Source organism: Cladophialophora bantiana (assembly GCF_000835475.1).
Source record: "Cladophialophora bantiana CBS 173.52 unplaced genomic scaffold supercont1.1, whole genome shotgun sequence".
NCBI classification, from domain to species: Eukaryota; Fungi; Ascomycota; class Eurotiomycetes; order Chaetothyriales; family Herpotrichiellaceae; genus Cladophialophora; species Cladophialophora bantiana.
Genome location: NW_015971575.1, coordinates 1472780 through 1492768, shown reverse-complemented (window position 1 = coordinate 1492768; position 19989 = coordinate 1472780). Strand labels below are relative to the sequence as shown.

Here is a 19989-nt window from a genome sequence, read left to right as displayed (position 1 = left end):
CGTTGTGCCCGAGCAGAACGAGGCTACTTCTCGCTTTTCTTTCCGAATCGACCGCCATACCTTGAGACCAGAGTGTTATATCCGAAGAGTACGATATGTGGGTAAGTGGAGGGACCACGATGAAAATCAGGAGGAATCATCGTGGTGCCGTGGCGATTGCGTTGAATTTATTGCCTTGCTTCCCAGACGAAAGAAGAATCCGGTTATGGCGAGAGACTTAGTTGCCGGGAAGGACACCTCAGGCCATAGCCCCCTATCCAACCATATTGTTCCAATTCTATCGCCAACTCAATCGAGCTAGCCCAACACCAAAAAGGTGAGTCGAGCAGTCTGCCCCAGTAGCTTCAAAGTGGATGCGAGATAGGAATGTGAAATTGCGCTATAGCAGAGACTGTATACCAGGAACACCATGCGTTTTTACCGATTCAAAACCTCATTTGTACCCAATCAACCGCCTTTGGCACCCATTTCTTAACTGATTGCCCCACTGAACAATTTCGCCGCAAGCTCACTCAGAATGCGGGCCTTCTGACCCTGATCCAGCGACTGGAACACCTCGTAGACAGATTTACCTTGTTTGTCCCGTATGGCGCCCATCTTGCTGCCAGCAGCCGCGCCCGTCACCATTCCCACCGAGTTGCCCACGATGAAACCGAGAACACCCCCCGAAATGCCGCCTGCGATCGTCCAGAATCGCTTGGTAGGTGCATGGGTGTCATCTGCCAGGTTGTCCTCCTGCATCATCTCCTCGAAGGCGCTCCTGAATTGGTCGTTTGCGAACCTGTCTTCTTGCGTGTCTCCTGCACGGCGGCCAAAGCCGAACATGTTGAACCAAGACTGGGCTCCAGCCTGGGGAGAGGGTCTCGGTATTTCCTCGTCTGCAGACTCTTCAAAGCTCGTGGTCCCGTGAAAGCGCCTGGCTTCATCGTATTCTCTCCGCCTCGTGGGCTCGGACAGGGTGTAGTAGGCGTCATTGATCTTTTGAAACATTTTCGTCCGCTTGGGGCGCTCTTCCGAGTCGGCAGCGACGCGGTCTGGGTGCCATCTTCCAGTCCCGTTAGTCTAGGCAGAGAATGTTGGGTCCAACGACAAAGGGCTGCCGAAGGTCCAAATTCCCAGTGAGGAACTTACTTCAGCGCCGCCTTCTTGTAAGCTCTCTTGATCGCCTCCTGATCGCTGTCAGGGGCAACTTCTAGGACGGCATCTCCGTTTGGTCAGCCTCACTCTCTTTGGCTGGGCGGATGGCGCTTACAGTAATCAGGCAGCTCAGACATGTTGGAACCACTCACGATCCCAGCGTTGAGGCTGCGTCGATTGAATCTGGGGTCGCGCCTGCTAGGGAGCAAGAAGAATCAAAAGTCGGAGGAGACTACAGATCAAGGCATGAGCGGTTCATGTAATAATAACAATAACGGTGCTCATCAGTTCAAACGAAGGGGTGGCAGAAGAAGAAAGGCATGTGGATGGATTGCCTGCGCTTGGTCGCAGCCTGTTGAAACCATGACGTCGACAAGCTGCCTCGGTGTGAAGCCTCTGTGGCGCCCCGCATGCAGGAGGATCACTCAGTGAGGATGAAAGTGGGCTTGGGGTGGGCTTGGTGGCAGTGTCTGACATCGAGGAATCGATTCCGCCGTCCAAATTTACTGTAATTGTGCTTCACTAGCTAATGGTGTCCACACTCTATCTACACGTCAACATTCTCGGACTACTACAATGTTCTCGACCAAAGAGTTACTACAAAATTCAACCCGGCCACAGACGCAAAAAAGCAGCGCCAACTCCACTACTAGTGCAAAGAGTGGCGAGATGATCTCGTTTGAACGGTAATAGTTTCCAGCGTTGAGATAACACGAAGGAAAAAGACGATGCCAACATTGATATACTCTTTTCTTTATTCAAGAAGTATAGTCTAGGTTCATCTCATTGTTATCATCGCTGTCATTCCTAGCTCATCACCTGGCGAAAGCATTGTCTTACTGCGCGCTTCGATCATGTATCATGAGCAAGTCGACAGCGACGAAAGTGACCAAAGATGGCTGTGCTTGAGCCAACCAGCAGCCAGGCAAATAAGATCGGAAGAGCGCGATGGAGCACGGGAACTGCCCCACTGGACCAAATATCCGTCAGGAGAGAATACGCCTCGTTATCCGGGAGTGCGTACCCCCAGTGATAAAACGCCGGATTGAGTTGGAGTGGGCTGACGGAGCTCGCTAAGTTGAGGACGATCCAGGTCAGAATGAAGAACGGCATGACAGGTACCGGCCAGAACGCGGCCGCCGTGTCGACAACGACAAAGTGCACCGTGTGAAGCAGCCAAAAGGTCACCCACGTCAGGCCAAACTGCTTCCCGTCCACTGACCATGTCTCTCGGAATGCCCAGATGTATCCGGTCATGCCGAGTGCGGACAGTAGGGTGTAGCCAAAGGCAAATGCCACTCGGATGATTCCCGTAGTCGTCGCAGGCACCTTTTTGTATATGCCCAGCTCGTCCGAGAGCCCATTCAGGATCAACACGAAAAAGAACTGTTCCAGCACTGGCATCACCATGGTCGCCGTATTGTACAGAAGACGAGTTGGATTTGTGGTTTCCATGATATTCACGCCAGAGATGCCGATTGGATGAAATAGAACTTGGACGGCCGCACTGCTGTTTCGGTTCAGGTTCTGTAGCGCGGGTTGGCCCTGTCTGTGATGATACTCCTGTTCGGCGGCCTGTGCCAACAGCTCGAAACTGGACATCAACGCCTCGTCGGAGAATGGGGGATATCTGACCTCATTCCATATGTATGTCAACGCGTCAGAAGCCTGGTAGGTCCGCGCCGCCTCGCCACTCGCAAGGGCGCGAGCAAGTCTCGCCGAGGCATTTGGGTTGACCACAAATGCCGCCCAGTACAATCCAGCTCTCACGGCGTCTAGCGCCTCGGCGACAGATTGCAGTTCGCTCCCAATCGGCTTGTCGAATGAAGGGAAGTTGGAGCCTCGAAGGCTCTCATAAGCACTGTTCACAGATTCGCCTATCACTCCGCCGTCGAGATCCAACCACAAGACATTCAACGATGAGACGCGATCACTTGAGCCCCACAGAGAACCATAGAGGTAGGACAAGTTTCCCAGGAACAGCAGCTGAAGCAGGACAAAAACGGCAGCAATTTTGATGAAGAACGGCTTCCGAGTGTGCTGCCAGAAGTCCTGCTCCTTCCTGTCGCCTAGCTCGGCCTGCAGGGAGTGGTAGGATGTCTTTTCCGGAGCATCTGATCGGCGACTGTTCGTACGCAGCAGGTGGAAAGGGGCTCGGACAAGGGCGGGCTCGATCTGGGAGGATGTCTTTGAGGAGGTGACTGTCGAGCCGAGACTGTCGGTTCGGAGCAAGAAAGGGGCTCTGTCTGGCAGGGCCTCGGATTGGTACGACAGCTTTGACAGAGCAGTCGAACCGATGCTCCCGTCATCAGGAAGTAAAGGGGCTCGAAACGGCCGCATCTCATACTGGATACTAGGCATTCGTGAACTTGTGAGACCCGACGGGGCTGCTACAGCAAAAGGACGACCAAACTCCCCGTTCGGACACAACGAAAAGGTTCTTCCTATATATGCCACCGACCGACAAGTATCCATGTGGATATGTCTTTCTTTAGAACTCGGCACAACGGCGTCTGATTGGATCTGAAATCCGTGCCTGCATGAGCAATACTAATAACAAAATGGCCGCGGGGATTGCCCGAAATGGACGGAGAGGATTTCTTTGCAACAAATTGCGTCGGCAGGTAGGAAGGCAGGGACAGACACAGGCTTTGGAAATAGAAGTGGACAGGTTCCTGGAGATCCAATCCAGTCAAGGCGTCCGGTGTTGCAGGGGGCATGTTGCAGCGTGCTCTGGAGTTAGCAACGTCCACATCCTTCGAGTTGTTGGCTGAGTTGGCCTGGGCAGTCGAGTCATAGAATACAGGTGCCTTTCGTACTTCCCTACTCATCTCGTTGGCCAGCGAGACGGTGCATCTGGACATGAAAGGGGTGTTTCCGACGCTGCGAGAAGCAAGAAGCATCGTTGTATGGACTTCCGTGCCACCCACCGATACGAGGGTTGCCCAAGGCAAAACAACGGATTGAAATAATTCTGCCAGGAACGAGGGTCCGGAGAGCGGTGTGAGGCATATCCCGCCCCCCACCCAAAAAATGATGAGCGGCACAAGGACTCTTTCCATTTGAGGAGCACGGTGATGGAGATTTAATGGGGGGGGGGGGGAGGGGGGGGGATATGAGCGTCCCACTGCGTCGGCCAGAGGAGTATTCGTGGAACTTCCCCCAGCTCTTCGTCTTGACAGCTAGGAAGTCACATTGTACAGCAGACATAAAAATTACGTATCTAAATCCAGCTCCAGGATTTTGTCATTCCTCATGTTCAAGCCGTAAATCGGCGGGCGAACACCAGCCTCGTCTAATCCCTGATGCGCAAAGTTTCCGCCAACGCCGGACAATTGCTCCGTCACGCGTCATATGAGGGCTTGGAATCCCTCACTCCCAAGTCTATTATCGACCATTACTTTTCGTGGTGCTCACGTATTCGTCTCCCCGACACTCCTGAAATAATGTACACGAAGAACAGGTGAAAAGGGAGCAAAGAATGTCAGAATCTAAACCGTCCAATACCCCATCGTTTCTGTCGTCCAAGGTCCTTGTGTTCTACGGGATATTTTGAGAGAGCGGACTGGATGTGGAAACCTTGGCCACCGGTCATCGTGGTTCCACGATACCCTTGGGTGGCAGGGTCATAAGGGGTATCGTCGTTCTGATACGTGGTTGCATTTTGATCTGATGTGATTGGCGCCGGTCCTTGGTCAAGAGGAGGGAGACCTCCGTTCCTGCCAGCTTCTTTCTCGAGCTGTGCCTCCCGTTCTCTCCAACCTTGAGGAACGTGGCGCTTCGACCGAACCGAAGGCCAGAGGTCGAGCAGGAACGAGAGAACGTAGAAGGTGAAGATGAGGGCGATGATCCATTCAAACACAGCGGCTACATTTTGATGATCGTTCCAGGCAGTCGAGGCGTAGACGATGGCAAGGATGACCTCGAGAATGATAAATGCAAGCTTGATCCAAAAGGAAATGCGCAGGACACGATGCTGACGGTAGTGGATGCCGAGTCGCTGATATTCGGCACACAGAAAGATGGCCGAGATGATATATCCAGCAATGAAGAGGAGCAAGCATCCGTCATGGACTCTGTCGTGATGGTAGGTGTCGAAGATTGAAAGGAGGATCAGACCGAGGGTGCCTGCAATGGCGAAGAAGATGGCGCAACTCGACAGGGCGGACTGGACGCGGGAGGTGTTGGGTGCCAGTCGACCATAGTGGCGAAGCCACCGCTCCGACATGAAAGCCAAGTCGAGGAACACGGTGGTGATGACGCAGCCGGTGATGAAGAGCGGTTTCAATCCAAAGGCTCCTATGTCAGATATGTAGGCAATATGCTGATCGGGGTCCATAGACGGTAGGTGAGGATGTCCTTCGGCTTCCCAGGTGCAGAACATGGCCAGCAGCATACCGAGCCACCTGTGAGAACAGTTAGAGACGAGTTTGAAATGAATCGAACGGCCAAGAAGACGTACATGCCCGCCGAGATGACAGGGAACCACCAAGCACTGAGCCACCACATACTGTCGGTTGTTGAGAGACTTGTTGGCAGAGTAGAGACTCAAAGCACGACGGTGAAGGTGGAGGTGGAGGTGGGAGCTAGGCTAGGCGAAGGCGCAAGATGACTTTGTCTGGTGACAAAAGGAGAAGGCAGAAAGCAGGTCAATATGAACGAAACGATAATATGTACTTGGTATGGATGAATTCTCTCAATTCTTAATGCCGAAGAGACACGGGAGGCTAATGTTGGTGATTAAGTAATGGGTTGTCACCCGAGATCGACCAGGAAATCCTGAGGCAATGACGGAGCGATGTTCCAGTGGCGTCGCCATTCAGGCCTATCTCATTGGCCCTTCGTAGAGTCGCAGGACAATGAGGGACATTCTGTGCAAGGCACATACTTGTTGGGCAAAGTGCTATAGTGGACATAGCGACATGGGCGGATATAGCGGCGACGAGCTTCCGTGCTGGTGAAAATCACAAGTGAAAAAGTTAGAAAGTGACCGGTCGATAGCACGACGTCATAGGTGCCTCAGAGAGTTATTAGTGCTGTGGGAAGGCGGTGACAGAGTCCTGGATGATCCAATCACAGCCGTGGCTTGGCATCTTCCGTGGCGTCCCGAACATGACGACATGGCAAACTCTCGGTCGCAGCTTCCTTTCGTCTCTCCTCTCTCACTTTCCCCTGATCATTCCATTCTTGGGAAGCGACAAGGGAACCGAGTACGAGGTTTTCGCTGCCGAATTCCACGCCCTAAAAAACGCGCACTCCCATTGTCTCGCAACCTCGTACAATACATGATTCAACCGCTGCTTTACTGAGATGATACCTCTGTCTCCGAAAGCTTAATATTGATAAGTAATGCTACCGTCTCGACACGTCAAACAACTACATAGCTAGCCTGTCCCGCTCATTGACCACTTCTACTCCAACGTCCCTTAGCCTGAATGACTGTGCAGCTGCTAGCGCGTCTCTTGTTATCCCCGTGTAGGTGTGGGCAATATGTCAGCACCATATCTTCCCTGGAGATAATGTGCTGACCAAGCCCTTATCATGCAGCATGGCCCCATTACCTCGATGGGGCAAGTCTGAGTCTGGGGTACATTAGAGAGCGTCTGAATTGCTAGAGGGCAATACAAGGTCTGAATGCCAGGACAAAAGGCGTCCAGATCCAAGAATCTACTGAAGGCCGTTATAGACTGGTCGACTCGTTGCTGTGCTCTGACATTTTCCCAGCAAGCTGTCGTGATGCCAGATGGGAGCTCTGAATCTTGACACTCTCCAAAGGACTCAAAGTGCTACTGTTAAATCGGTTGGTGGGACAACGGCCATTGGAATCGTTGGCTTCGTTGCAAGGCCCTGATAGAATGTGTATATCGTGCCGGCAACCGCTCGAGGCAGTCAGATCAAGCAGGTACCTTCCACAAGCTCTCGGACCTCGCAGGATTCGAGATATTCTCTTTACGATAGGCTGACCTTGAGGACGTTTCGGACACGCTCGGCTTGTTCGGGATCAACGCCGATTTGAAGCAGGTAGGTAGAAAGACCGCCATAAGTAGTGTCGAGGTGCTGGGCGACTTTCTCGCAGAAATCTGGGGGGCATTTGGCAAACGACTCATCCAGACCAATGCTTTCGATCTCTTTCATCCTTTCCGCTTTCTCTGCCTCGAGTTCCATTTCCGACCTGACATAGTCTTGGCTGATGGCATCCAAGTCAATGTTGCACAACAGCAGTACCAACAATACTATCATGCCGGTTCTGTCTTTGCCTTGGGTACAGTTGACCATGACGGGCCATGCCGTCTCGTCTGCGAGGATATCAAAGACTTCTTTGATCTCGGGACAGCTGTGGTCGAGCGTGTCAATCCCAAGGCCGACGAGCCCGCGTGGCAGCATCAGCTCTTTTCCAAGCACTGATATTCCTTCTGTTCGATAACCCAATGCCATCAAGAACACCAACTTGGCGAGGCTGGTGTACTTCAGCTGCCAGATAAGATGTCGTTCAAAGCCTTTGCCATTAAGATTGATGTGCGCATAACGAACGCCAGGGATTTGGACCGGTTCAGCGACGATGCCGTTAGACAACGGCATCACCGCTGATTGTTCTGCCACAGCGGCGCCAGACCGCTTCTTTGCCGCGTTAATGTGTTCTGTTTTGGAGCGAAGGTCAATGATGGTTTGGATCTTGTACGTGTTGACCAGTTTGTTGCGATCGGATGCACTGGCATCATCTGGCCGCGCACTCCTGAAAAGGAGACCCGGTCGGAGCACTTGAGCTCCGAGGATGCTGTTGATATGGGCTCCAACATCGCGAAAATTGAGGAGATTGTCAAACTGATGAACACCTGGAGAATCCATGTCTGTTGCTAAATGGGTATGCCGTGTACGGTTGGAGAAGTGGGGACCTGTTAAGACGGTATGGAGTACCGAGGACGGGAGTGCTACCTCTGTTGTGTTGGCCAAAACAAGGTGTTGAAGTTGACCACTGCCCGCCACCCAGCTCCTTACTTTTTGCTTTGCACTGCATGTTATTGTGGGGCACAGGAAGGAGCAAGGGAGCTCGACGGCGAGATTCCTTGGTCCCTGCCTCGCTCCCCTGGAGCTACCTCGCTAGGTACCACATGGGCGCCACAAGCTCTCGAACCAGGCGTGCTGTCTCTTGGGGCGCGTGCGTGCTCCGATCCAGAATGGGGTATGGCCGTGGCTATCGGCATCGTGTACCTTGTGCCCCTCGATTCGTTCTCCTCTTACCGTTCCCCAACCAGATACAAAAGGACAGTATGGTAGAAAAAATGAGTCTCTGCAATCGACAGAAGTCGAACCGTAGGTGAGTAACCACTGCTCGTGGCATACCTCAGGGTCTTGGGGTCTAGTCTGCTCCCGTTAATCCTATTGGCATGACGTAGGTGGGAATAGGGAATAGGGAACAGGACAAGAAAATGGGATGATCTGGATGACATACACAGGGTGCAGCTCTTGGTCATGACGGTGGTGGACGGTGGACGGTGGATGGTGGTGACGGGCGAGACGGGTGTCTTCTGCCGTACAGACTCTGTTGACCCTGCTTGCCTGGACCTTGGACCTTAGACCTTGGGACCTCCCAAGCAACCTTGGGGACCTCGACCTTGATGAGCGAGCGGCACGCCACTGGCGTTCTGCAGCTATTCTTTCGCCCTCTTCCTCTTGGATGCAAGCAGAGCTCCTTCTGTTGCATTATCCCTCACTCTGCCTCCTGTTCTTGTCGCAGAGAATCCTCAATCTCCATGCAAATGGTAGATTCTTGACTGCGTTGTTGCTTGCGCAACCCAACCGCAACTGCCCGCCAGCTTCCACCACCGAGCACCACCTATCGATTACCCGAGAAGCACCAGTTGGCAGTAGGGGCCGAGCATGTCGGCCAGCATTGCCCATGCCCAGGCCCTGGCCCATCCCAATCCCCATCCCCATCACAGCAGCTTCACCCCCTCGCACAAGCTCGAGGACCAAGGTGAGTCAATCTTCTTCTTTGCTTGCCTTGCCATTGCACCACATGAGCTTCACAGCAAGCTGACATGGTGCAGCTGCCTCTGCGGCATTATCTGTCGCTCGCGACACGCCCACCACCAAGCACAGCTCCTCGTCAATTCTCGACGAGGAAGGCCGGCTATCTGCTGCCAGTGCGTCAACCCCACCCTTGTTTGCCCTCCAGAATCTCCAAGCAACCCCTCGCATCCAATTCACAAAACTAACCGCCGCCCCAGGTGCAGCGCTCTCTCTGAAGTACGCCCGAGCTCAAGACCTCCCTTCGTATCCTTCTGCCGGCGGCGTCAAACTCGCTTCCGCTGGAGCCGCAGCAAGCCTCGCAGAATCCAAAAAGAGGTCCATAGAACTCTGGACACCCGGCATCATCCCCCAGGCGAACACGGCTGCCTACAGAGCAAAAGACTATGAGATGGAACCCATGTGGAAGCCGGAGCTGAGCCGGGCAGGTTCCCAGGCGGCATTGGCTGCACATCGGGATGCTGCACCGGTAGACATCTGGACGGCTCCAGAAACGGAGCAAGGCCATTCTGCCGCATCCTCAGCTTTGCAGAACCCAAAATCACCCCCGCCCATCACTGAGAGACACGTTTCAAGCGATGGACGACAAAAGGCACTCTTGGCTGCAACAGCATCCTTGTACGGGGGACGACGGCGAGCAGAGTCCGCTCCTACACGGCCCGCGTCAACACCAGTTCCCTCTGCCTGGGCCATCAAGGCGGCTACATCGTCTCAAAATGTGAGGCCTCCGTCTTCACCGACCCCACCGTCAACGAGCGAATTGTCGAGCGCGGAGGCGGCCAGGGTCCAACATATGGCCAAGAGCAACGTGTCCCGGCAGATGTACACGTCCAATCCGCCGGTTGCGATAGAGGTGGAAGAAAGGAGAAGGCAAGAAATGCTACGCGCCTCAGCCGTGGCCATGGCTAGAAAGATGTTCGCCATTCAACAAGCTCAGATCGATGAGGCAAGGGGAATTCACCGTTCACAAAGTCACTATGCTGCATACACCGCTCGACGACGCGCTCAATCAGACGCCGCGAATCAGCCAGCAACCACGGATCAAGTGCCACGATACGAGAACCTGGAAGAGGCCGCCCGCAGACTGGCGCAGGAGCGACTCGCCAAGCTGCACGATGAACACGCTGAATATCGACAGTACTATGGACAGCAGTCCGCGCCACCTAGATCACGGCTTACATTACGGCGCGGTCGGCGGACGTCTGACATCCGAGAGGACGATGACTCTGACTTGGAAGAATCACGCAAGATCCGAGCACAAATGTCTTTATTCCAGGGCAAGCTCGCCGAGGTTGACAGCAAGAAGCGACAAGCTGACAGAGATGCATTGCTTGCCGTGGCACATAAAAATGTGACGGCTCGCATGAACGCAATGGATGAAAAGGTATTTTCGGAAACCGGCAAGACGAGTCCACAACAACGCGAGTTATGGGAGCGTCAGGCTCGGGAAAGAGCTCAACGCGAGAGCGACGAAAGGCTGCTTCATGTGGGCAAAGTTCATATAGGAGGCGGCAAGTACCTTGAACACTCGGAGATTGAGGCGATTGCGAAGGCTCGACTGCAACCGACCTTAGATGAGATTACCGAAAAAGCCAAACAACAAAGGGCCAAGGATGAGGAACTCAGATTGGAACAAGAGAGGCTCAAGGCTGAACAAGAGGCCGAGAAGAAGCGGCAAGCAGAGATCAAGGCGGAACAGAAAGCCGTCGTCGGTGAGTTTGCAATTGTGCTCGGAAATAGATCTGTTGCTGACTCTTCCTAGACCGCGAAAAGGCCGAACAAAAGGCTCAAAAAGCAGAGGAGAGACGAATCCAACAAGAGCAGAAACATGAAGAGAGACGGCTGCGCACGGAACAAAAGGCCACCGAGAAGAAAGCCCGAGGTGAGGCCAGTGCGGCGGAACGAGAGCGTCGGCGGACCGAGAAGGAAGAAAAGAGACAGACTGAACCGGGCAAAGCTCGATTCCTTCCAAGCTTCCTTGGAAGGGGGGCTATTACAACTGGGGCTGCCGCTGGCGCAGCGACAGCTGCCGTTGCAAAGGGCACCGCAGACGTGGTTGGCGGAGGAGCAAGAGCCCTGTCAGCACCCTCCGCGGTCCCAGCAACCATGACCGCCGAAGGCGGCGAGGTTGCCGGTGAAACTGTGCATGATCAAGTGACATTGGATCCGAATGAAGCCGCACATGCTGTGGCTGCGGCAGACACCGAGGACACGGCGCAACCATCAGAGGAGTCGAGAGAGGTCGCTCAAATGGCAGAGGAAGAGGTTGGGCCAAAAGACAATGCTGCTACAGCACGATATTCCACCACCACGCCACCACAGGAACCGACATCTCCAACATCTCCGACGTCCCCGACCTTGCCAAGCTCGCCTTCAAAGCGAGATTCGCGAGTGAAGACATGGTTTAGGAGATTCAGGGCGGGAAGCAAAACAGAGAATGATCTTCCGGAGCACACCGCGGCCGTAGAGACGGATCCAAAGCAGAATATAGACACGGTTGGTCAGACAACCGACCCCGTCAAGGACGAAGACGATCAAGCCGCCACAGATTCGATCCGAGATGTTGCACTCGCAGGCAGGAGCGACAACGAGACAGACGACATGTATGGTGGTTCTGTCAAACCCTTCGGGAGAGTCTCACCGATCCACGATGGACCTGTGGCCGGGGAAAACACTGGGCTCGGTCCAACTGTGACTCCTGGTGCAAAGGAACGAGACGTCAGCCCTTCATCAGACACATCGTCGCTGAGTGAAGAGCCATACGTGATTGCTGCGGACGTGGCTTCCTCCAAGTACTCGACTGAACACGCTGGGTCGAAGAGGGACTCGGGATTCGATCAGCTGGCCACCCTGACAGACGAGGACGAAGAGCCCCGTGGGAGGAAAGGTTTCCGGGAAAGGTTTTTGAAAAAGGTCATCCCTGGACGGGACAAAGACAAAGAGAAGCAGAAGCCTGGACCTTCAGAGAGCGCAGCTGGCACTGCTACAGGGACAGGCCCGGCGTCGGCCCCAGCTCCAGCTACAGCTATAAAGCATCCGGCAGCAACAGAGCCCCAACCGCAACCACAACCCCCGCCGGCCGAGACAGAAGAAGCAGGCGAAGCTCATGCCAACCCAGATGAGCATATCCTCTCCGAAACGGAACCCCTGCGCGAGAAGGTGCAGGAACCCTCAACCACATCTACCGAAGCGACGGGAAATACGACCGTCACAGGCACCACAACGCCTGCGTTGACGCACGCGCAGACGAACGGCGATGATGACGAGGACTTCGACGAGGCCAGGGACACCTTTGACGAGGGTCGGCTGGTGAGTGCGTCCAAGGTCGACAGCGGGGCGGCGAGACTGGTCGATGTCGTGACTCCGACGAGTGCGAAAAAGAGCGAAGAGAAGAGTAGGGAGGGGAGCAAGTTCACAGAGGAGCTGTAGAGATTCCAACCCGGGGAAATGCCGATGTCGAGGAAAGGGAGAGGGAGAGAGATGTCTAGGGGATGGCGAGTCCAGAATGGAGCCAGACCTACGGGCCAAAAATGTTCGCGAATTTGTGGGTGACGGATCTCATGCAAGGAAGGGCCCTTTCTTTACCTATGTTGTTTCTGTCTGGGAAAGCGAAAAGGGATGTATGGCACGATGATCCACGATGCAATGTTCAGGATACGATCGATATACACGCACCGCGTCGCTCAGCGGAGCAAGATGCAACGCAACGCACCATGTTTGTTTGGTCACTGTCATGTTTTCTGCATACGTGGACAAATTTGAACAGTCGTCATATCATGCCATGTCGCTATGCAATGCCATGTCTGTTGATGTGTTTCAATGGCAATATTGCTCCTTGTCCTCCTCCCATTTGCTGTTGTAACGGTAACGAAACGACGGCCGATGAGCTCTCGCACCCCCTGGTCGGTGCTGGAATGCTCAGCTTAATTGGTGTACGGAGATGCGCCATGAGATCGTAATATCTCCTACTCGACTCACCATCTAGGGTATCATCATTTCTATACATGCATGGCCTTCGCAGCTTCCCATTGACCCGCCATCGGATCCATGTTCAGCTTGATCTCTGCCGTGGCCCAACCCAATGCCACTCATCAACCCTTTCCGCTGAGATATCCCTCGTTTCATCTCTTATGCTGTCTGTGGTCTTATTCTTGCTCGTGTACTCCCTATCCCTTCACAATTTTATCTTTCCATTCTTCACAATCTCCCATTCTTTCCTTTCAAAAGGCTCATATGTCTGGCTATTGGGCCTCAAGTAAAATAACCTGTCTTCCGCAACTTTCTCGGGATCTACACCTTCCTGTCTGAGGACATGTTTTTGCTGCTTATTGTTGCCCGTGGCCATGACTTGCGTCACTACGCGGAGAAACACGGGCACCGCATATCTGGGCAAACTGTTTCTCGCGTAGGTGGCTAGACTTTCGAGTAGAGACTCTGGGATAGGCGTCGTGTTGGTGCTGACATCTTTGAGTAAAACAGCGGCACACCCTGCGCGACCTTCATGGTGTGGTATCGCGACCCCGTAGACATTCGATTCGAGAATGGCTGGATGTTGACCTAGGACCTGAGCGACTTCGGCGGTTGAGACGTTCTCGCTTCGCCAGCGGAAGGTGTCACCTATTCGGTCCATGAACCAGGTGAGTCCCTCTTTGTCGAGTTTGATGACGTCTCCCGAACGGAACCAAGCGTCGCCTCTCTTCAGTACGTCTCTCAAAATCTTGGAGTCACTAGCCTTCTTGTTACCGAAGTATCCCTGGTACTTTGCGCCAATGTCCGCAGGGTCGACCTTGAAGAGTAGTTCGCCTGGTTCACCCCGAAGTACGGGGACGCAAAAGCCTGTTTTGGGGTTTCGGTAAGGTGATTCTGTCTCCCAGTCCACTTTCACAATAGTTTGCCTCAACTTCATGAGTAAATTACCCAGGAGACCAGCTTGGCCGATCGCGCCAGAGGAGAAGGTGTTGCGCGAAAGATTGAAGCTCGCGCCAGCGGATTCCGTCGCACCATAGAACTCGGCCACCGTCTCGATCCCAAACCGTGCGCGGAATTTATCCCAAACATCTGGCCGAAGGCCGTTACCGAATGCGAGCCGTACCTTGTGTTTGGTGCGATCGTTCGGCTGCGGCGGTACAGCGAGCAGGTAGCGTAGAGTCTCGCCGACATATTGGATGGCCGTGGCGTCAGCCGAAATGACTTCGTCCCAGAAACTTGAGACGGAGAATTTGTGGCCGAGGACCAAGGTACAAGCTCGGACAAGACAGCAGTGGAAGCCCAATTGGAAGGCAGAAGCGTGATAGAGCGGCATCGAGGTGTAATACCTGTCTGGGTTGGACGATGTGACAGGACGAAGACCTATCCAACGGGCAATAAGCCCGGAGCCTACAACAGTGCGGTCCCAAGGCACGATTGCGGCCTTCGGAAGGCCTGTGGTCCCGGACGTCGATATCAGGACACATGGACGGCGACCGACCACACCAGATCGGGCGGAATCAGGTGCACGATAGGGAGGAAAGTATTCCAGGGACGATTGTAGACCGGGAGTCAAAACTGCCACCTCCAGAGGTAAGGCATTGTTGCGGAAATTGGGGGCTGCGAAGATGTTCTTGGTCTCCTCAGTCAGAACTTTGGCCTCGATTTCGGGATCAATAAGCAAGAGCCTCGCAGAGCATGTTTTCACGCTGTGGACAAACGAGGCGGAGGTGAGATTGTAGTTGATAAATGCCGGCAGGGCGCCCAAGGACCACAAAGCCATGGCTAGAAAGAGAAATTGAGGGGAATTCATGAAGTCGATGGCGACGATCTCGCCTGGCAGGACGGAATGAGTGGTGTGTAGATATCCCGCATAGCGGAGGACCATATCGTACGTCTGTTTGAATGTCCATTTTCTGCCCTGGTAGATGATGAAGACCTTGTCTGCGACCTGTGGATTGTAGGCATGCTCTTCAATGAGGTAGAAGGAGCTCGCGCGGTCTGCTTTCTCTCGTTTCGCAAAGGCTCTTTGGGATGCACTCAAACTAAGGAGAAGCTCCAAGTCGACCGAGACTCGCCAGCGGGCATTGAGGTAAGCCAATCCGGCCAAGGCAGTTGGCGCGGCGAGAGCTGCGCTGGAGGACGGCACTGTGAGATTGAATCGGATGGGTCAGAGTTCAATGGACTTTCCTGGTTTCATGTCGACAGAAGGTAGGGGTACACTTACAAGCAAGAGCCATGACCGCAAGACAGAGGACGGGTAGAGGGGTTAATGGGAGGTGGAAGAAGGACAACAAGGTCTTTGCGCCATTGATTCCCTAGATCCCAGGCCGGGGGGTCCAATACCTCGTATATGACCAGAACTGGCACTTGGTCCGAGTCGATACGGAGACTGTAAGCGAAGCGGCGGAGGAAAGTGCAGTTTGGAGTTTGGGGTGCGCTTGGGGTGTGGTAATAGATGGTCTGGTGTCCGCAGAAGACGAGACGAGCAGAAGAACCGAGGCAATTGGTCGACTGCGGCAGCGAGCCAATAAAATAGCTCCCTTCCTGGCGGCTTGGCGGCTAGGCGTCTGGGCGGCTAGGCGGCCCCGCGGGGAGCTCAGCATCTCGGATCTTGCACCTTGCTCGATATTGCTTCCCTCAATACCTACTCGCTCGTATTGTACCTTTCATCGTCCCCGTCGATCAACCACCGGCGTAGAGGGCCCAGTCAGTCACGTCTCCCCCGAGGAATGCGTTGTTTTGGCTCTTGAATCACCGTCTTCCTCGACCAACTCCGTTCACACTCCTTCATCAAGCCGTCCACGTCGCCGCTCACTCACCACCCCCTTGCATTCATCATGTGCTACTACCAATATATCTACGAGAAATGCACCCTCTGCTCTTGCTATCACGACACCATCGTCCAGAGTCGCCGCTGCTTGCGCTACGAGCGAACTGGTAACTGCCTCCTCTCCTTCCACTGGAAAGTCGCTGCTCGGCCTGGAGCCAGACCTGCTCACGACGACCGTCGATGTGGGACGTGTAGTGCGCACAGAAGGCGCCGCCCAACGAACTGGCCCGCGCTGGGCCGCCCGCTACGTCGGTCTCCTCGTCATCTTTCTTGACATGGAACTTGTCCATTTCCGTCCAGCACGACCGTATTATCGGAGCACGGCGTAACATGGCTTCATGAAAGTCTTCTTGTTTACTCCGCGTGTACCGAGATCGGCAAAGGTATTCCTTGGACGCTCCGAAAGGGGTCGGAGGTACTTCTTTTTCAAATTCGCCAGATCGTGCTCCGTCCTGACCATGTGCCAGTCTGCTTCTGCCTCTGTCTACAGGCTGATCCGATCCACGTCTTCGTTCCCTGGATACAGTTACTGACCCGCATCAGCCTCCGAAGGGAAGCCAGATGCGCTCTCGTCCTCAATCCATCCATAAACCACACTCCTGCATGCGATCATGTGTCACTACTATTACGTCGCGGACTGCTGTCCCTCTTGTTCCCCACCAATATACGCCAACGTCTTCTACACTATACCTTGCAGCCCCCGCAGCCGTGAAGCCAGGCGACGATCGCCCTGGTGTCCCTATGTTTGGGCAAGATGGGAATACAGCGGAAGTAGACGGCATGAGAGCTTCAGGTGCTGTGTGCAGTGTCTTCCTGTTCCCTCAGACTCGACAGTTTGGGATGGTATGCCATAGACTTGTGGGCGGCAAATTGTACAGGAATATAGGAATTTGGAGGCTTGCAGACCTGTGCTCCGTGATGGAGTGAGCAATAGTTTCACGGATTGAAGGACTAGGCATTGGCAAGTCTTAGGCATGACTTCTCACCGGACAAGTGGAGGGAATACCCTTGCGTCTTCTGGAGAGCTTTACGTTGCCCTCGTCGTTCATTCTATTGGTTTTCGCTATGCCAACATCGGATAGATCAGCAATCGCTTCGACCGGCCCCAGGTCATGGATTGCATGATGAATCACAATTACATTCTTCCGGGATACCCAGATTCAATAATCCAGGGCCCTCCAGCGATAACCTCCATCCACATTATTCCAATCTTTCTTCTCGAAGCTTCTCTCCCACCCTAGCATCACCGCCAGGATCCGACACGCATTGGCTGACACGCCACAAATCACCTTATCACTCTGCGCCAACATGGCCAAGTCCAACAGGTACGCTCGGCCGAGGAGTTCTCTCAGCTGGAGGGCCTCCTTGGTCGGGTGCGTCCGATAATCGCGCTCCAGGTCCGCCACGTCGTCAACAACAACATCATCATCCCCGTCTGGTCGTGTCCCTCCCGAATGCTTTGCGTCATGATGATGGACTCTCTTCTCCCTGCCGTCGTCGTCTTTCTCCCCAAACCTGTGCTTGGCTTTCATGGGCATCGGGCTGCCCCATTTCTTCCGTTCCTTCACGTCCTGGGGCAAACCCAAGCCCCAGAAGACATCCTTGAAGAAGCCGCCTTCCCAACCCAGTCCACCGCCTTGGCCCATGCTCGCGAGCTTCTTCTTCGACGCGAGGGAGATGCGTTCCTGTGCGCGCAATGTGTTGGGCAGGTCGATGTGGTCGTACATGTCCGCGTCGTCTGACGCGACGAGGAATTTCCACTGGGAAGATTGGCCCACCAGTTTCAAGGCGGTGGCCATGTACATCTCCGGGGGGAGGTAGTTTTGCGAGTACGTCAGGCTGAAAGGGTGCCGGTCGCCGCGCCGGATGTGGATCCCTACCAAACCATTCTCTGGCGGTACGTCATACCAATACTCGTCGTTGTCGTCGTCGTCGAAGTCTTGGTCTTGTGGGATGGAAGGGGTAGCGATGCTAGCATCGATGTCCTTTCGGAACTTTTCCGCGCGATCAACCACATACTGCTCGTCCTGGGGTCGGAGTTTAAAGAGCGCCTCGTACCCTTCCCTGGCCATGTCGAAGATCTCCCTCTCAGAGAAATGGGTGTGGAAAGACTCGCCAAAAATCCAACTGGTTGTGGCGGCCGACACGACGAGGTGTCTAGCTTGATGCGGGCACGGTACGCGGTGCCAAGGGCCAGGTAAGCGGCAAGATGGAGAGGGCGTTGAGGCGAAGAAAGTGCTGTATTGGCCGTAGGGGAAATGGGTGTCGTCGATGAAAAAGGCGCGATCTTCGCGACGGGCCAGGCTGTAGGACAGCCACAGGCCGAGGAGGGTCGAGCCGAGGCCTGCATCGGCGGCATCGAGGACGTACGTCAGGGATTTCTCGCAGACAGGCAGTTTGTCTCCCTTCTCGTGAGACGGTGGATACGGTTCAGGGGGGAGGAAGTGCCGAGACTGCGCCTCTTGGACGTCGATGAAGTTGGGATCATCGTGGTAGTAGACGCTTTGATGGGATTTCTCGCGGGGGCCGGCAACGTGGCGGGCTACCTCGTCGACTTGGGAGCAGATGTCGGCATAATCCGTGTAGGGAAGCGGAAAGGGCCGGTCATGAGGGATGGATATCGTCCAGTGATGTTTCCCCTTTGCATCTGTCAACGCCAGCGGGGTTGGATGGTCGGGCAGCTCAGCGGCCTCGACGATTTCGTAGACCTTACCCAGCGAAGTCAGAAAGGTCAGCTCGGCGAGCTTGTGGGATTTCGTCCGGCTGAAGGAGACGAGATAGTAGATGGCAATGATGCACGAGAGCCAAAACAGACCACGGACCATCTTCCGCGAGTTGAGCTTTGGCGGTTTCTTGCCATGGCGAGGGAGGATGGACGGGAGAGACGGCGACGGGATCGGGGTGGAAGGGAGGAACTGTCGGATGGAGAGATAGCGGTCTGAAGCTGAAGTTGAAGTTGAAGCTGAAGCCCCGAACCTCAGTGGTTTTGGCGGACTGGCGCGACTGGACAGAAGCATCTTCTTTTTGAGTTGCTGTTCGGCATGACTCAATTTGGTTGACGGTGACGGGACCCTCATTCAAGCATTGATGCAGGTCCAAAGCGAGGGCTGAGCGAGGGAGGAGGCAGAAGGGAACTCCAATGCCATGTGGTGACCAAAGATCCAATGCTATGCTGGTGCAGGTTTCTATGCAGTGCCGTCTCTAGAAGCGACAAGATATGCGATGCAATGCAAATGTTCGATGGTGTCAAATGAAAGTACCAGGTATTGCCAGCCAACAAGGACAAAGAAGGGGAGCGCCGTGACTTGGGACAGAGCCAAACAAAGAGAGAAGTGAATAAAGGATAAAAATCAAAATCAACAAATATGATGATGATGATAAAAAAAAGACGACAGCGCCGATCCCTTCCAAGATGCACAGCAGCTTGTTTGTGTTTTTGTGTGCGACTTGCAACTCGTGAAAAGAGTGTCAAAGAAAGAAAAAAAAAATAGAGGTCCCTGGGCCAGGGAGGAATGAGTCGATGCAACCAACGACCAACAACCGGCACTCCAAGGGGGAAAGGATGAGATACAAAAGGTGGTTTCCTTGTTGCTGGCCCCAATTCAATCGAAATCGGCCGCTGTCCCTTCCTGCGGGTTGTGCGGATATGAAAACAAAACCACAAAGGCAGTCAATGAGGAAAGTAGGACAGGAAGGAAAAACGAAAGAACTAGTACGTCCCAATATACCAGGACCCCAAGGCTTGACGCCTGGCTGGTCGTTGGTGCGCAATCTGAAACACCCGACAGCTTTTGCTCATTTTTCTCCGCCCCTGCTGCTCAGTGGCGGTGACACAAAGCGCACGACTGGATCGACAGAGAGTGCCGAGTACCGAGCAGATCACAGGAAATGAACCGGTCATGGATGTGGGATTCATGCTTGTATACCGAGTATACATACGAGGACCCCATTTTCGGTACGGGACGAGATACATATAGAAATGTTGAAAAAGGGTTCCCTGCCTCTTGCCTGTAAGTATGGAAAAG

General features: G+C 54.1%; 7 protein-coding genes across 7 annotated transcripts; 1 reads left to right on the top strand and 6 right to left on the bottom strand.

Annotated features, from left to right (window-relative positions):
* Window positions 1–471: 471 nt before the first annotated feature.
* Window positions 472–1274, bottom strand: Z519_00544 (uncharacterized protein; the record flags this gene model as incomplete). The annotated part of the gene is made up of 3 exons (XM_016758301.1): window positions 472–1045; window positions 1132–1204; window positions 1253–1274. The coding sequence occupies 3 exons, from the start codon at window positions 1272–1274 to the stop codon at window positions 472–474; spliced, it is 669 nt and encodes a 222-aa protein (XP_016625550.1).
* A 715-nt stretch (window positions 1275–1989) lies between these two features.
* Z519_00543 (uncharacterized protein) lies at window positions 1990–3498 on the bottom strand (the record flags this gene model as incomplete). Its single annotated transcript, XM_016758300.1, has 1 exon — window positions 1990–3498. One exon carries the CDS (start codon window positions 3496–3498, stop codon window positions 1990–1992), a length of 1509 nt encoding a protein of 502 aa, XP_016625549.1.
* Window positions 3499–4621: 1123 nt separating this feature from the next.
* Window positions 4622–5646, bottom strand: Z519_00542 (uncharacterized protein; the record flags this gene model as incomplete). The annotated part of the gene is made up of 2 exons (XM_016758299.1): window positions 4622–5543; window positions 5600–5646. 2 exons carry the CDS (start codon window positions 5644–5646, stop codon window positions 4622–4624), a joined length of 969 nt encoding a protein of 322 aa, XP_016625548.1.
* Window positions 5647–7086: 1440 nt separating this feature from the next.
* Z519_00541 (uncharacterized protein) lies at window positions 7087–7983 on the bottom strand (the record flags this gene model as incomplete). The annotated part of the gene is made up of 1 exon (XM_016758298.1): window positions 7087–7983. The coding sequence occupies one exon, from the start codon at window positions 7981–7983 to the stop codon at window positions 7087–7089; it is 897 nt and encodes a 298-aa protein (XP_016625547.1).
* A 1032-nt stretch (window positions 7984–9015) lies between these two features.
* On the top strand, window positions 9016–12594 carry Z519_00540 (uncharacterized protein; the record flags this gene model as incomplete). The annotated part of the gene is made up of 3 exons (XM_016758297.1): window positions 9016–9112; window positions 9186–10877; window positions 10928–12594. The coding sequence occupies 3 exons, from the start codon at window positions 9016–9018 to the stop codon at window positions 12592–12594; spliced, it is 3456 nt and encodes a 1151-aa protein (XP_016625546.1).
* A 745-nt stretch (window positions 12595–13339) lies between these two features.
* Window positions 13340–15371, bottom strand: Z519_00539 (uncharacterized protein; the record flags this gene model as incomplete). Its single annotated transcript, XM_016758296.1, has 2 exons — window positions 13340–15279; window positions 15359–15371. 2 exons carry the CDS (start codon window positions 15369–15371, stop codon window positions 13340–13342), a joined length of 1953 nt encoding a protein of 650 aa, XP_016625545.1.
* Window positions 15372–17124: 1753 nt separating this feature from the next.
* Window positions 17125–19041, bottom strand: Z519_00538 (uncharacterized protein; the record flags this gene model as incomplete). Its single annotated transcript, XM_016758295.1, has 1 exon — window positions 17125–19041. One exon carries the CDS (start codon window positions 19039–19041, stop codon window positions 17125–17127), a length of 1917 nt encoding a protein of 638 aa, XP_016625544.1.
* Window positions 19042–19989: the final 948 nt, after the last annotated feature.